This window comes from Malaya genurostris, chromosome 2 (genome assembly GCF_030247185.1).
Source record: "Malaya genurostris strain Urasoe2022 chromosome 2, Malgen_1.1, whole genome shotgun sequence".
In the NCBI taxonomy this organism is placed as follows: Eukaryota; Metazoa; Arthropoda; class Insecta; order Diptera; family Culicidae; genus Malaya; species Malaya genurostris.
This window is the reverse complement of record NC_080571.1, coordinates 190,569,744-190,582,428: the sequence shown is the minus strand read 5'-3', so window position 1 is coordinate 190,582,428 and position 12,685 is coordinate 190,569,744. Positions and strand designations below refer to the sequence as shown.

General features: G+C 39.3%; 3 protein-coding genes across 4 annotated transcripts in view; 1 reads left to right on the top strand and 2 right to left on the bottom strand.

Moving 5' to 3' along the window:
- LOC131432864 (complement component 1 Q subcomponent-binding protein, mitochondrial) overlaps positions 1-6,553 on the top strand; it is a 65,262-nt gene extending 58,709 nt beyond the window's left edge. The window contains exons 2-6 of one of the 2 annotated variants that reach the window (XM_058599420.1): positions 3,861-4,028; positions 5,726-5,876; positions 5,941-6,134; positions 6,204-6,292; positions 6,344-6,553. In XM_058599420.1, coding sequence (XP_058455403.1) covers positions 4,010-4,028; positions 5,726-5,876; positions 5,941-6,134; positions 6,204-6,292; positions 6,344-6,499 — 609 coding nt within the window. In that variant the 5' untranslated portion in view covers positions 3,861-4,009 and the 3' untranslated portion in view covers positions 6,500-6,553. The remainder of the gene's footprint in view (positions 1-3,860; positions 4,029-5,725; positions 5,877-5,940; positions 6,135-6,203; positions 6,293-6,343) is intronic. The other variant, XM_058599419.1, reaches the window with a different exon arrangement.
- Positions 6,554-8,013: 1,460 nt separating this feature from the next.
- On the bottom strand, positions 8,014-9,678 carry LOC131429066 (uncharacterized). Its single transcript, XM_058593117.1, has one exon. The coding sequence runs from the start codon at positions 9,676-9,678 to the stop codon at positions 8,014-8,016; it is 1,665 nt and encodes a 554-aa protein (XP_058449100.1).
- Positions 9,679-9,867: 189 nt separating this feature from the next.
- On the bottom strand, positions 9,868-12,467 carry LOC131429065 (uncharacterized). Its single transcript, XM_058593116.1, has 2 exons — positions 11,052-12,467; positions 9,868-10,413 (listed from the first exon to the last, which is right to left on the bottom strand). The coding sequence occupies exons 1-2, from the start codon at positions 12,465-12,467 to the stop codon at positions 9,868-9,870; spliced, it is 1,962 nt and encodes a 653-aa protein (XP_058449099.1).
- Positions 12,468-12,685: the final 218 nt, after the last annotated feature.

Here is a 12,685-nt window from a genome sequence, read left to right as displayed (position 1 = left end):
TGTTATTAATATTTGCATGTAATTTTTTTCATCTAATAAACCAATATTCAAACATATTTTTGTGTTGCGTCTTTTCATTTTCTCACAACTCTGACCACGCTCTTTGTATTCGGATATCGAATACACTATCTTCGATTTGAATATATCTTTTGCTACGAACTGCGCCATATGTGCATATGTTGTATACGAAATGAACTTGCTATCCTAAAAAAAGAAATAAAGACGATGAAAATTAGGTTCCACACTATGACGACACGAATTAACTACCGATGAAACAAGTTCATCTTTGACAGTTGCCTATGGTTTGTTTTGTTTTGCGACAATTAAGTTTTTTTTTTTAATAACTATTTATTGGAATATAAGTTAAAATTTATTTATTAAGATTTAAATTGGGTGTTCAGCCACAAGTGGTGACTTTTCAGCCCTATTATATATATATATATATATATATATATATATATATATATATATATATATATATATATATATATATATATATATATATATATATATATATATATATATATATATATATATATATATATATATATATATATATATATATATATATATATATATATATATATATATATATATATATATATATGATTTGGTTATTACATTATTTGTTTCCGCAATTCTGAGATTTTTGTGTAGGGAAAATTCTAAACCTACTTGTATTGTGTAATGGGAAAAACGAAACTTATATACTAACTTACTAACTAATACAGAGAGCGAATCGATTCAATTGAAGATTGCATCGATTTTTGTCGGAATTTGCTTATAATATTATGTGACATTACATCTAATGGTTCTATATTTGTGAGTCTGTGTAACTCATTTGTACTAAACCAGGGAGGACGCTTCAAAATCATTTTCAGAATTTTATTCTGAATCCTTTGAAGCGTTTTCTTCCTGGTGGAACAACAGCTTGACCAAATTGGTACCGCATAAAGCATGGCTGGTCTGAAAATTTGTTTATAAATTAACAATTTGTTTTTTAGACAGAGCTTAGAATTTCTGTTTATAAGAGGATAAAAACATTTAATATATTTATTACACTTTGCCTGGATTCCTTCAATGTGATCTTTGAAAGAGAGTTTTTTTGTCATACGTTAAACCTAAGTATTTAGCTTGATCAGACCATGTCAATTCCAAGCCATTCAATTTGAGAATGTAATTATTGTTTGGTTTAAGAAAAGAAGCTCTTTGCTTGTGAGGAAAGATAATTAATTGCGTTTTTGCTGCATTTGGTTTAATTTTCCATTTTGATAGATAATCACTGAAGATATTTAAACTTCTTTGTAGGCGACTGCAAATCACTCTTAGATTTCTACCTGTGGCTAACAGACTTCTGTCGTCACAGAATAGCGATTTCTGACAACCAACGGGTAGATTTGGAAGATCAGAAGTGAAAATATTATACAAGATTGGAGCTACACTCGAACCCTGCGGAACACCGGCTCGTACGGGTAGCAATTCAGATTTACAATTCTGATAGCTAACCTGAAGAATACGATCAGTTAAATAATTCTGAATCATTTTGATCAAATAAATAGGAAACTGGAAATCAGACATTTTTGCTATTAAACCTTTGGGCCAAACACTGTCGAATGCTTTTTCTATGTCTAGAAGAGCAACTCCAGTGGATAACCCAGAAGATTTATTTGATTTTATCATGTTCGTTACTCTGACAAGTTGATGAGTAGTTGAATGTTCATGACGAAATCCAAACTGCTCTGGTAAAAAAATTGAATTCTCATTTATATGAGTCATCATTCTCAACAAGATAATTTTTTCAAAAAGTTTACTGATAGAAGAAAGTAAACTAATTGGTCGATAACTTGATGTTTCTGGTGGGTTTTTATCAGGTTTGAGGATAGGAATTACTTTAGCGTTTTTCCATCTTTTTGGGAATTAAGCTAATGAAAAACACTTGTTGAAAATTTTAACCAGGAGTCTCAAGGCAACATCGGGAAGATTTTTAATAAGAATATTAAAAATTCCATCATTACCAGGAGCCTTCATGTTTTTGAGTTTCCTAATAATTGATTTAATTTCATCAAAATTCGTCTCAATAATGTCATCGTGTTATAACACTTGGGATGAAATATGATCATATTTCAGTGAGACTTCATTTTCAATAGGACTCACAACGTTCAAATTAAAATTGTGGACACTCTCGAACTGCTGAGCAAATTTTTGAGCTTTTTCACCATTTGTAAGAAGTATTTGATTTCCTTCCTTGAGAGCAGGAATTGGTTTCTGAGGTTTCTTAAGAACCTTAGAAAGATTCCAGAAAGGTTTAGAATATGGTTTAATTTGTTCAACTTCTTCAGCGAAATTTTCATTTCGCAAAAGAGTAAATCTATGTTTAATTTCTTTTTGTAAATCCTTAACTATGTTTTTCATAGCAGGATCACGAGAACGTTGATATTGTCGTCGACGAACATTCTTCAACCGAATGAGCAGTTGAAGATTGTCATCGATGATAGGAGAATTTAATTTAGTTTGAGCTTTGGGAACTGAAAGATTTCTAGCTTCGATAATATAATGATTCAAATTGTCAATTGCTGTGTCGATGTCCGCAGAATTTTCTAAAATAGTTTCATGATCCACATGATTTTCAATGTGAGATCTGTAATCCAACCAATTAGCTCTATGATAGTTGAAAATAGAACTAATTGGATTAATTATAGCTTCGTTGGAAAGTCTGAATGTTACAGGAAGATTATCTGAGTCAAAGTCAGCATGTGTAATCGGTTCACTACAAATGTGACTTTGATCTGTTAGAACCAGATCAATTGTAGACGGGTTTTTCACTGAAGACGACAATGAAGTTAATTCTCTGCTTGCGGGAGACAAACCATGCGTAAGCGGATGTATATGGATTTTTTTATGTTTTTAACTGGACACATGTAGTTGTATTTGAATTTTCCACAACTATTTAGTGTGAGGCGACTTGCGATTTTTAAATTTAAACGATGAACTGCTGATGAACTTTTAAACTGTAATCAAACTACCGGCGGCTGTGAAATGAAGTTAATTCTTTACATTTTGTGAGGTTATGTCATGTTCGTGTAAATCCTACTAACGCACAAACCGCTCGTAGGTCGCATGAAACGAGCGCGCCGCGCTATCCCATGTGATAAGAGCGCTTATGCCTCGTATTTGGCACAATGCGATGAGATTATCAGGGTGGCAAGTAGCGCTGCCAACTATACCGATTTATCGGTATTTCTACCGATCTTCGGACTCGATACAGGAATACAGATATGTTCTCTCAAAATACCGATATTTCAATTTTTTTCATACAGAAAAATACCGATTTTCAGTTTTGGGGTTTTGTTCCCTAGAGGCAAACCAGGTTGAGCAGGTCTTTTTCCTGTTTTTGCTCGCAAAATCACTAAATCAATGTGCCTAATACAGTTGGCAGATCTAACCTTAGTAACGATTTTCATGATTTTCCTGATACAACAAATGAAAAATTGGAGGCAATGTTTAATTTTGTGTTTGAACGACAATTACGGTACAAGTTTCGAAACATCTTATTGTCCCACACAGGTTCAATGGTGTACAATCCATTGTAAATGGAACCAACGCTTCATGTCTTATTCAACGGTTTTTATGGGTTTGACAGCAATTTTAAATCAATAAGAGCTTCCTTAGTTGTCATCAATAACAGCAAAATGAATGCTCATAATGAAAAATAAGGATAATTTGGATACTTCTGTTTGATTTCTAAATCTCAATAAATATTAGAAAAGGTCCCAAGTGCAAATGACAATTTCTCTTTGTTTATTTTCTCTTTCAATTATTACGGCATATTCCTGAATTTTCCAACATTTTCTTAATTGCAGTTCGAAAGTTGATGATTTCAGTCGTTATTCTATGCAAAGTGTAAGATAGAAGTATTGCCGATAGGACCGTAATAATCGAAAGAGTGAGTAAAGAAAGAGTCATTTGAACTTCTAATGTTTGTCTTCAAACTTCAGAATATGTATGCATAATGGTAAAAAGGACATCAGGTAATATGTTTAATAATTTTTTAAAGAATTTTTAGGAGTATGTTTTTAAGTGCCGGCCATTGATTCCCCTTATTTTATCAAAATTTATCTCTGTAATGTCAAACTGTGACAATACTTGTGTTGTAATCTTGGTATTGACTTCAATAGAATTAGCAAAATCGACAAAAGTTTCAACTTTCTTCTTATCCACCGTTTGCAAGGAGTATTTTATTACCTTCTTTGACAGCTGAAATTGGGTTTTCAGAGTTTGTAAGAACCTTTGAAAGGTTTAGAAGATTGTTTGATTTGTTCAGTGAATCTATGTTTTTTAAGGTTATCAGCTATGATGAGGATATTGATGTTGACGAAGAAGCAGTCGAAGAATGTCAAAATCAAAATTAGATCATCTCAGTCACTAAAGACATATACCGTTTTCGTTTTTGAACCTAGACGCGGGCTACTCTGACTCCGAGTAAAACGAACACGTGGTACGCGCCCTAAACAACTCATGAAAAAAAGAAAAAATAAACAAACTCGGCTGGATGCGTGGTGCGACCCGAGAAAATTTTCAGAGCGAAACTACGCGATTGGAGTCCGATCTAGAGCGACTTCAGGTTGCTAAAACAAACATATCAAACGTTGTTTGGGCGACTCTGGGTCGGCTTTCGGGCTACTCTGATCAATAAACGAAAACGGTAATAGATTGTTGTTATTTTTCCAAAGTGACAAGCGTGCATTTTAAGAATTCTAGAAGGATTTTGTTCTGTCTCACTAAAATCCAATTTTGAAAGAATATCGTATATGTTGTTAGAAGAAATCGGTTTTACGGGAGGAGAGTTGTTCATTAGTTAATTCATTTTGAACATATTGCTGATTTTTCGAGAGAATTGCAAGAATGTTGATGCTTCATTCCTTCGCGAAATGCAAGACTGATCACTTTCATCACCGTTGGCCAGAAATGTTTCTTGTTTTAATACTATTGTTACATCGAAGATACTGGCGAAGTAATAGACAAAATAAAGATTGAATACATTGAGCTGGGTGGTATTGTCAGTTCAGAAGATGAACGTTTGGATAAACTGTGGATGAGATTTTTAAACGTAGGTCCAAGGAGATACCCGAAAAATATTTCATTTCTCAACTCTCGAAGTTCTTTTGAACATGGAATTTTTACTTACAGCTGGAATGAGAGAAATATTTAAAAAAATGCTGAAGATAGGCTATTTGGCCTGTTCCTAAAACGGGCATTTTGATCTCGCGCACCGGGCAATCCGGGAAATTGAAATCGCTAATACCAAAGAGTTCTCTTGAGAGCGGCTAAAGCCCGTCGCATGTTCGTGGTTGTCCTATGAGAATGAGAATAAATTTGTCTCAGCGCAAAATAAAGGGTTCGTGTACATAACGCCTGGGTAAACCCTTTTAAATTCTTTCGCTATTTCTGCGATGTGTTCTTTGTACCGAATATATCCGTCCTCTTCGTCTGTCTAATGTATTTTTTTCTCGCATTGAGAACACGAAATTTGATATATTTCGAATTTTTTTCAAATTATCTATGATCTTTTGTAGATCTCAGTACAGTTTTTAACTGATAGTTCTTTCACTTTTTCAGAAATAAATTCAATGTTACTTACACACTGCCTGGCAAATAACAAACATTACAATGAGAAAGTTAGAAAAAATAAGACAAAAGTAAATCATATTGTTTTTAATATTTGCAGGTGAACGTGAGTTAGTGGAATTCCTTACAGAAGAAATTATAGCTGAGAAAAAGTCTCAGAAGAAAAAGAAAATCCCATTGGAAATAGATGGGTTTGAAATTAAACTCAATGGCGCAGACGTCGAAATGCAAAAACAAACAAATAACGAAAAGTAAAACATATTCAATTAGATTATGTCGATTTTGTTATAGTGTAACAGAACGTTCCCATTTCAGAATAATTATCTCTTTCAACGTTAATCACACTGTGGATGCAGAAAATGACGCAGATATTAATTCTTCTGCTGACAAACCAGAGTTTGCTGAGATGAAAAGCAAACCACAATTTGAAGTGGATATTGTTAAGGGTACCCAAACTCTCAGTTTTACTTGCTCTTTTCTACAGGGTGAAGCACAAGAAGGTGAATATAGTAAGTACATTTAAGCATCCGGGGAAATTTAAAAGTATACTTAAACATATTTGCTTCCTGCATTCACAGATGATCTATTTGGAATCGATGAAATAACGCTTTTCGAGGGCGAATGGAATGATAAAACCTACGTTGTAGCAGGAGATGTACTAGATGGAGTAAGTTAGAATATGTGAAATTGTAAATTATTTAAAAAAATTCTTTTTCAGTACCTCTACGATCTACTTATGAACATACTAGAAGAAAAGGGAATAAGCAATGAATTTGTAGAAAAAGTTGCAGATTTTAGTACCCAATATGAACATTCGGCGTATATAAATTTACTTGAAGGCATTTCAAAATTTACTATTGCAGACAAGAAATAAGCTGTTTCGTCATAAATATTTTATAAAAAGTTAATACAGCAAATTAAGAATCGGTTGGATGTTTATTGTGTTTGAAGATGATGGCCCATGTAGATTTGTACGGTGAAAATTCAAGTATTTCCCGAGAATGAAATAATTTTTAACATTCAGTAAAAAGCATTCAACAGGGTGGCAAGTGACCGGGAAAATGTCGGGAATTTGGTTTCACCGGGAAAAAGTCGGGAATCATGATTTTTTTTCAACAGGTGAAAAGTAGGAGACAATACCCAATTTTACGTTTGAACGAGATGTTCAGTAAAAGTGTTAAAACAACTTATTGTACCATACATGTTCTAGGTTGATGGCACAGTCTCAAGGTAACATCGGGAAATTTTTCATAGAATTATTAATTCTTAGGAGCCTTCATGTTTTTAAGATTTCTGATGATTGCCCTTATTTCATCATGATTTGTCTAAGTAATGAAATCTTGAGTCAACACTTTTCTTATGCTCATATTTCCGTAAGGACTGTTCTGTTGTTGTTCAATAGGACTCACAAAATTAGTAAAGTTGTTGACATTGAATCTTATCCCTCGTTTGCGTTTGGGAGTATTTGAGTTTTTCTTTGAGAGCTGAAACTGGTTTCTGAGGACCAGTATAGAATCTTAGAAAGATTTAGAATTTGGAATGATTTGTTCAGTAAATCTATGTTAATTTTTCTTTTAAAGGTCTTCCTCAACTATTCCGTAGTAGGATCACAAGAACGTTGATATTGATGTAGATGAAGGAGAATTGAATTTTGTTTGAGCTTTTGGAACTTCAATAATGTAATGATTTATTATGCATAATTATGTATGGCTGTATCGATATTTCTCAAAACAATCGCGCATTTAACACAACCACAGTAGCTAATGGAAAAAAATACACCCGTTTCGCACTTGAAGCGCTGTTAGTGTCTCCGTACAATGAGTGTTCCGGAGCAGGAATATTACGTGGAGAGGACACTGAATCTTCGTAGCAAAAATCGCAAAGCCGATGTTTCTTGTGCGATATAGAGCTTAAAGCTAGAAATTTTATTTGTACTAGTTAGTATTACAAATAATCAATGCATGTTCTTCCCGTACTTACAAAATCAGTTTTCGCTCAGATTAGAATAAGTAATACAAATGTAGGTTTAAGTATAGTATCCAATTTAGCTATAAGTAGTAATAAATCACCGTACTATTAGTAATTAGAAAATTTAACGATAAATAATATAGTTTAACGTACAAATATCAAATCTAATTTATCTTTCACCACGTTCACTGTTCCGATGTAAACAAGAATGAATCTACACCTCTGATGACAGCTAAACGCTTCCGCCAACGATACTGTGTTGCTGACGTCTTCCATCCGCTATCTTGATTTACAGACCGGCAGCTTCCGACCGAGGGACACGGTTGACTGTTGCCGTGGCAGTGCTGCTAGTGTCCACAACATCCCCCGACCCGTAACGCTGCTCCATATCTGCTGCAGCTTTACCGACCTCCAGCACTGCTAACTTTGCCAACTACCAATTGACGTCTGCACCACCGCTTGTCTCAATCTCGAGTCTTTCCCTTTCACTAACGAGACGATACGTCCTCTAATCCACCCATTACGTTGCTGCTCGTTAAGTACAACCACTGGTGCCTTTGTTTCTCGATGCCATTTCGTACGTTTCGCGATCGTTGGCATGTACTCGGCTATCCAACGTCTCCAGAAGTGATCGACGAACTGCCTTGTGTGATCCCAATTGTTACGATATACCTTCTCGGCCTCCTTCAGTGGTTTTGGACCTCGTACAACACCATTTGAGCTCAGGAGTAGGAAGTGGTTAGGAGTGAGGGCTTCCTGAACGGCAGATTCGAGCGGCAAGTACGTCAAAGGCCTCGAGTTGACGATGGACTCCGCTTCGGCCAAAATGATGAGCAGGGTTTCGTCATCCGGGTTCCGCAATGTGGTTAGCGATCCTAATGCCACTTTAATTGAACGTACGAGACGCTCCCAAACCCCGCCGAAATGCGGAGCTGACGGTGGGTTGAAGATCCAATTCGTGTGCGCATCCGTGGAGGTATCAGCTAGTTCCTGTTCCATATTCCTGATCTCGTCTAACAGATCACGACTAGCACCTTGAAAATTCGAGCCATTGTCCGAGTATATTTCAAGAGGTGCTCCTCGTCTCGCGACAAACCGACGAATCGCCATTTTGCAAGCTTCCGTCGATAGTGAGTGGGCGACCTCCAGATGCACAGCTCTAACCGTCAAACAAGTAAACAAGACTACCCATCGCTTCGCTACACTGCGGCCGACTTTGATCGGCAATGGCCCGAAATAGTCAAGCCCGACGTATGTGAACGGACGAACAAATGAAGTCAGCCTTGCCTCCGGTAACGGAGCCATCCTCGGCATTGTTGGAAATGTATTCTTATTCCTACAGGTCTGGCACTCTTTGGCCATCCTTCGCACTACCGTTCGTAGGTTCGACACGTGGAATCGCTGCCGTACCTCGTTCACAACCGTTTCGCGATTAGCGTGAAGGTATTTTCGATGATACCAGTCCAGGAGAAGGGCGGTACCACGGTGGTACCGGGGGAGGATGATTGGAAACTTAAAATCGTACGTTACATAAGGTGCCGCTCCGATGCGGCCGTTTACGCGTAGCACTCCCTGTTCGTCCATGAATGGTGACAATTTGTACAGTTTGCTGCTTCTCTCGATATCTTGCTTTTTCTTCGAACCATGCTTTCCCAGCACTGCCACCTCGTCCGGATACATTGCCGCCTGCATCATACGCCAAAGGTTTGTTTCAGACTCCATCAACTCATCTTGTGTCAAGTGCAGTATCTGTTGCCTTTCCACACGGTGACGGCAATTCGTTACGAAACGACGAACATATGCGACTGCTCTCAACAAGCGTTCCCATTTGGAGAACCTTGTGAAATCGATGAGTTCTTCCATAACGTACTCTCGAAGAACCATACAGGGACGTAATTCTTCTGTAGTTTCCTTCAGGTCCCGTGCGCGTTTCTTCGGCCACTCCGATTCCGATTCGTATAAAAATTCAGGACCACGGAACCATCTTGAACCGGGACTAAAGCAAGGACCTTTCCCCCACTTGGTTGCTTCATCCGCTATATTGTACTTTGATGGGACCCATCTCCAATCTTCGATGTTGGTCATCGCCAAGATTTCCCCCACTCTGCACGCAACAAACTGTCGATAGCGCCGATGGTCTGATCCGATCCAACTGAGAACGACGTCTGCATCGGTCCATAGCACTCGTCGAACAATGGGCAAATTGTGTGACTTGCTAGTCACCTTACTCAGTCTAGCACCCAACAGCGCACCCTGCAACTCCAATCGAGGTATTTACAGTGCCTTCAGTGGAGCCACCTTTGCTTTAGACATCACCAATGCGCAGTAGAATCTTCCTTCTATCTCTGCTCGAAGATAGGCGACAGCTGCGTATGCATCCTCACTTGCATCCGTGAAGACGTGCAGTTCTAGCGCACCAATCTTGGAAGATGAGAATCCGGGAAAGTACGACCGGTTTATGCATACCTCTGGCAACTTCTCAAACAATTTGATCCATCTTTGCCACTTACTGTAGATATCACCAACGATCTCTTCGTCCCAGCCGATTCGAATGCGCCAGGTTTCTTGCACAATTATCCTACCGTGTACCAGAAAATGAGAAAATAGGCCTGGAAGATCGAACACGCTCATCACGGTCTTCAGTATGTTCCGTTTTGTCGGCCGTACGCTCCACAAGCTCATTTCCAAAGCAAACGTAAACTGATCCTCGCGCGGCCGCCAACATATCCCCAGCACACGCTCGGTTGCGGTCTCTCTGTTCACGTTGATAACCTTTACCGCTTTGTCATCCGGACCCCCGATCGTTTCGCACTTGAAGCGCTGTTAGTGTCTCCGTACAATGAGTGTTCCGGAGCAGGAATATTACGTGGAGAGGACACTGAATCTTCGTAGTAAAAATCGCAAAGCCGATGTTTCTTGTGCGATATAGAGCTTAAAGCTAGAAATTTTATTTGTACTAGTTAGTATTACAAATAATCAATGCATGTTCTTCCCGTACTTACAAAATCAGTTTTCGCTCAGATTAGAATAAGTAATACAAACGTAGGTTTAGGTATAGTATCCAATTTAGCTATAAGTAGTAATAAATCACCGTACTATTAGTAATTAGAAAATTTAACGATAAATAATATAGTTCAACGTACAAATATCAAATCTAATTTATCTTTCACCACGTTCACTGTTCCGATGTAAACAAGAATGAATCTACACCTCTGATGACAGCTAAACGCTTCCGCCAACGATACTGTGTTGCTGACGTCTTCCATCCGCTATCTTGATTTACAGACCGGCAGCTTCCGACCGAGGGACACGGTTGACTGTTGCCGTGGCAGTGCTGCTAGTGTCCACTACATCCCCCGACCCGTAACGCTGCTCCATATCTGCTGCAGCTTTACCGACCTCCAGCACTGCTAACTTTGCCAACTACCAATTGACGTCTGCACCACCGCTTGTCTCACTCTCGAGTCTTTCCCTTTCACTAACGAGACGATACGTCCTCTAATCCACCCATTACGTTGCTGCTCGTTAAGTACAACCACTGGTGCCTTTGTTTCTCGATGCCATTTCGTACGTTTCGCGATCGTTGGCATGTACTCGGCTATCCAACGTCTCCAGAAGTGATCGACGAACTGCCTTGTGTGATCCCAATTGTTACGATATACCTTCTCGGCCTCCTTCAGTGGTTTTGGACCTCGTACAACACCATTTGAGCTCAGGAGTAGGAAGTGGTTAGGAGTGAGGGCTTCCTGAACGGCAGATTCGAGCGGCAAGTACGTCAAAGGCCTCGAGTTGACGATGGACTCCGCTTCGGCCAAAATGATGAGCAGGGTTTCGTCATCCGGGTTCCGCAATGTGGTTAGCGATCCTAATACCACTTTAATTGAACGTACGAGACGCTCCCAAACCCCGCCGAAATGCGGAGCTGACGGTGGGTTGAAGATCCAATTCGTGTGCGCATCCGTGAAGGTATCAGCTAGTTCCTGTTCCATATTCCTGATCTCGTCTAACAGATCACGACTAGCACCTTGAAAATTCGTGCCATTGTCCGAGTATATTTCAAGAGGTGCTCCTCGTCTCGCGACAAACCGACGAATCGCCATTTTGCAAGCTTCCGTCGATAGTGAGTGGGCGACCTCCAGATGCACAGCTCTAACCGTCAAACAAGTAAACAAGACTACCCATCGCTTCGCTACACTGCGGCCGACTTTGATCGGCAATGGCCCGAAATAGTCAAGCCCGACGTATGTGAACGGACGAACAAATGAAGTCAGCCTTGCCTCCGGTAACGGAGCCATCCTCGGCATTGTTGGAAATGTATTCTTATTCCTACAGGTCTGGCACTCTTTGGCCATCCTTCGCACTACCGTTCGTAGGTTCGACACGTGGAATCGCTGCCGTACCTCGTTCACAACCGTTTCGCGATTAGCGTGAAGGTATTTTCGATGATACCAGTCCAGGAGAAGGGCGGTACCACGGTGGTACCGGGGGAGGATGATTGGAAACTTAAAATCGTACGTTACATAAGGTGCCCCTCCGATGCGGCCGTTTCCGCGTAGCACTCCCTGTTCGTCCATGAATGGTGACAATTTGTACAGTTTGCTGCTTCTCTCGATATCTTGCTTTTTCTTCGAACCATGCTTTCCCAGCACTGCCACCTCGTCCGGATACATTGCCGCCTGCATCATACGCCAAAGGTTTGTTTCAGACTCCATCAACTCATCTTGTGTCAAGTGCAGTATCTGTTGCCTTTCCACACGGTGACGGCAATTCGTTACGAAACGACGAACATATGCGACTGCTCTCAACAAGCGTTCCCATTTGGAGAACCTTGTGAAATCGATGAGTTCTTCCATAACGTACTCTCGAAGAACCATACAGGGACGTAATTCTTCTGTAGTTTCCTTCAGGTCCCGTGCGCGTTTCTTCGGCCACTCCGATTCCGATTCGTATAAAAATTCAGGACCACGGAATCATCTTGAACCGGGACTAAAGCAAGGACCTTTCCCCCACTTGGTTGCTTCATCCGCTATATTGTACTTTGATGGGACCCATCTCCAATCTTCGATGTTGGTCATCGCCAAGATTTCCCCCA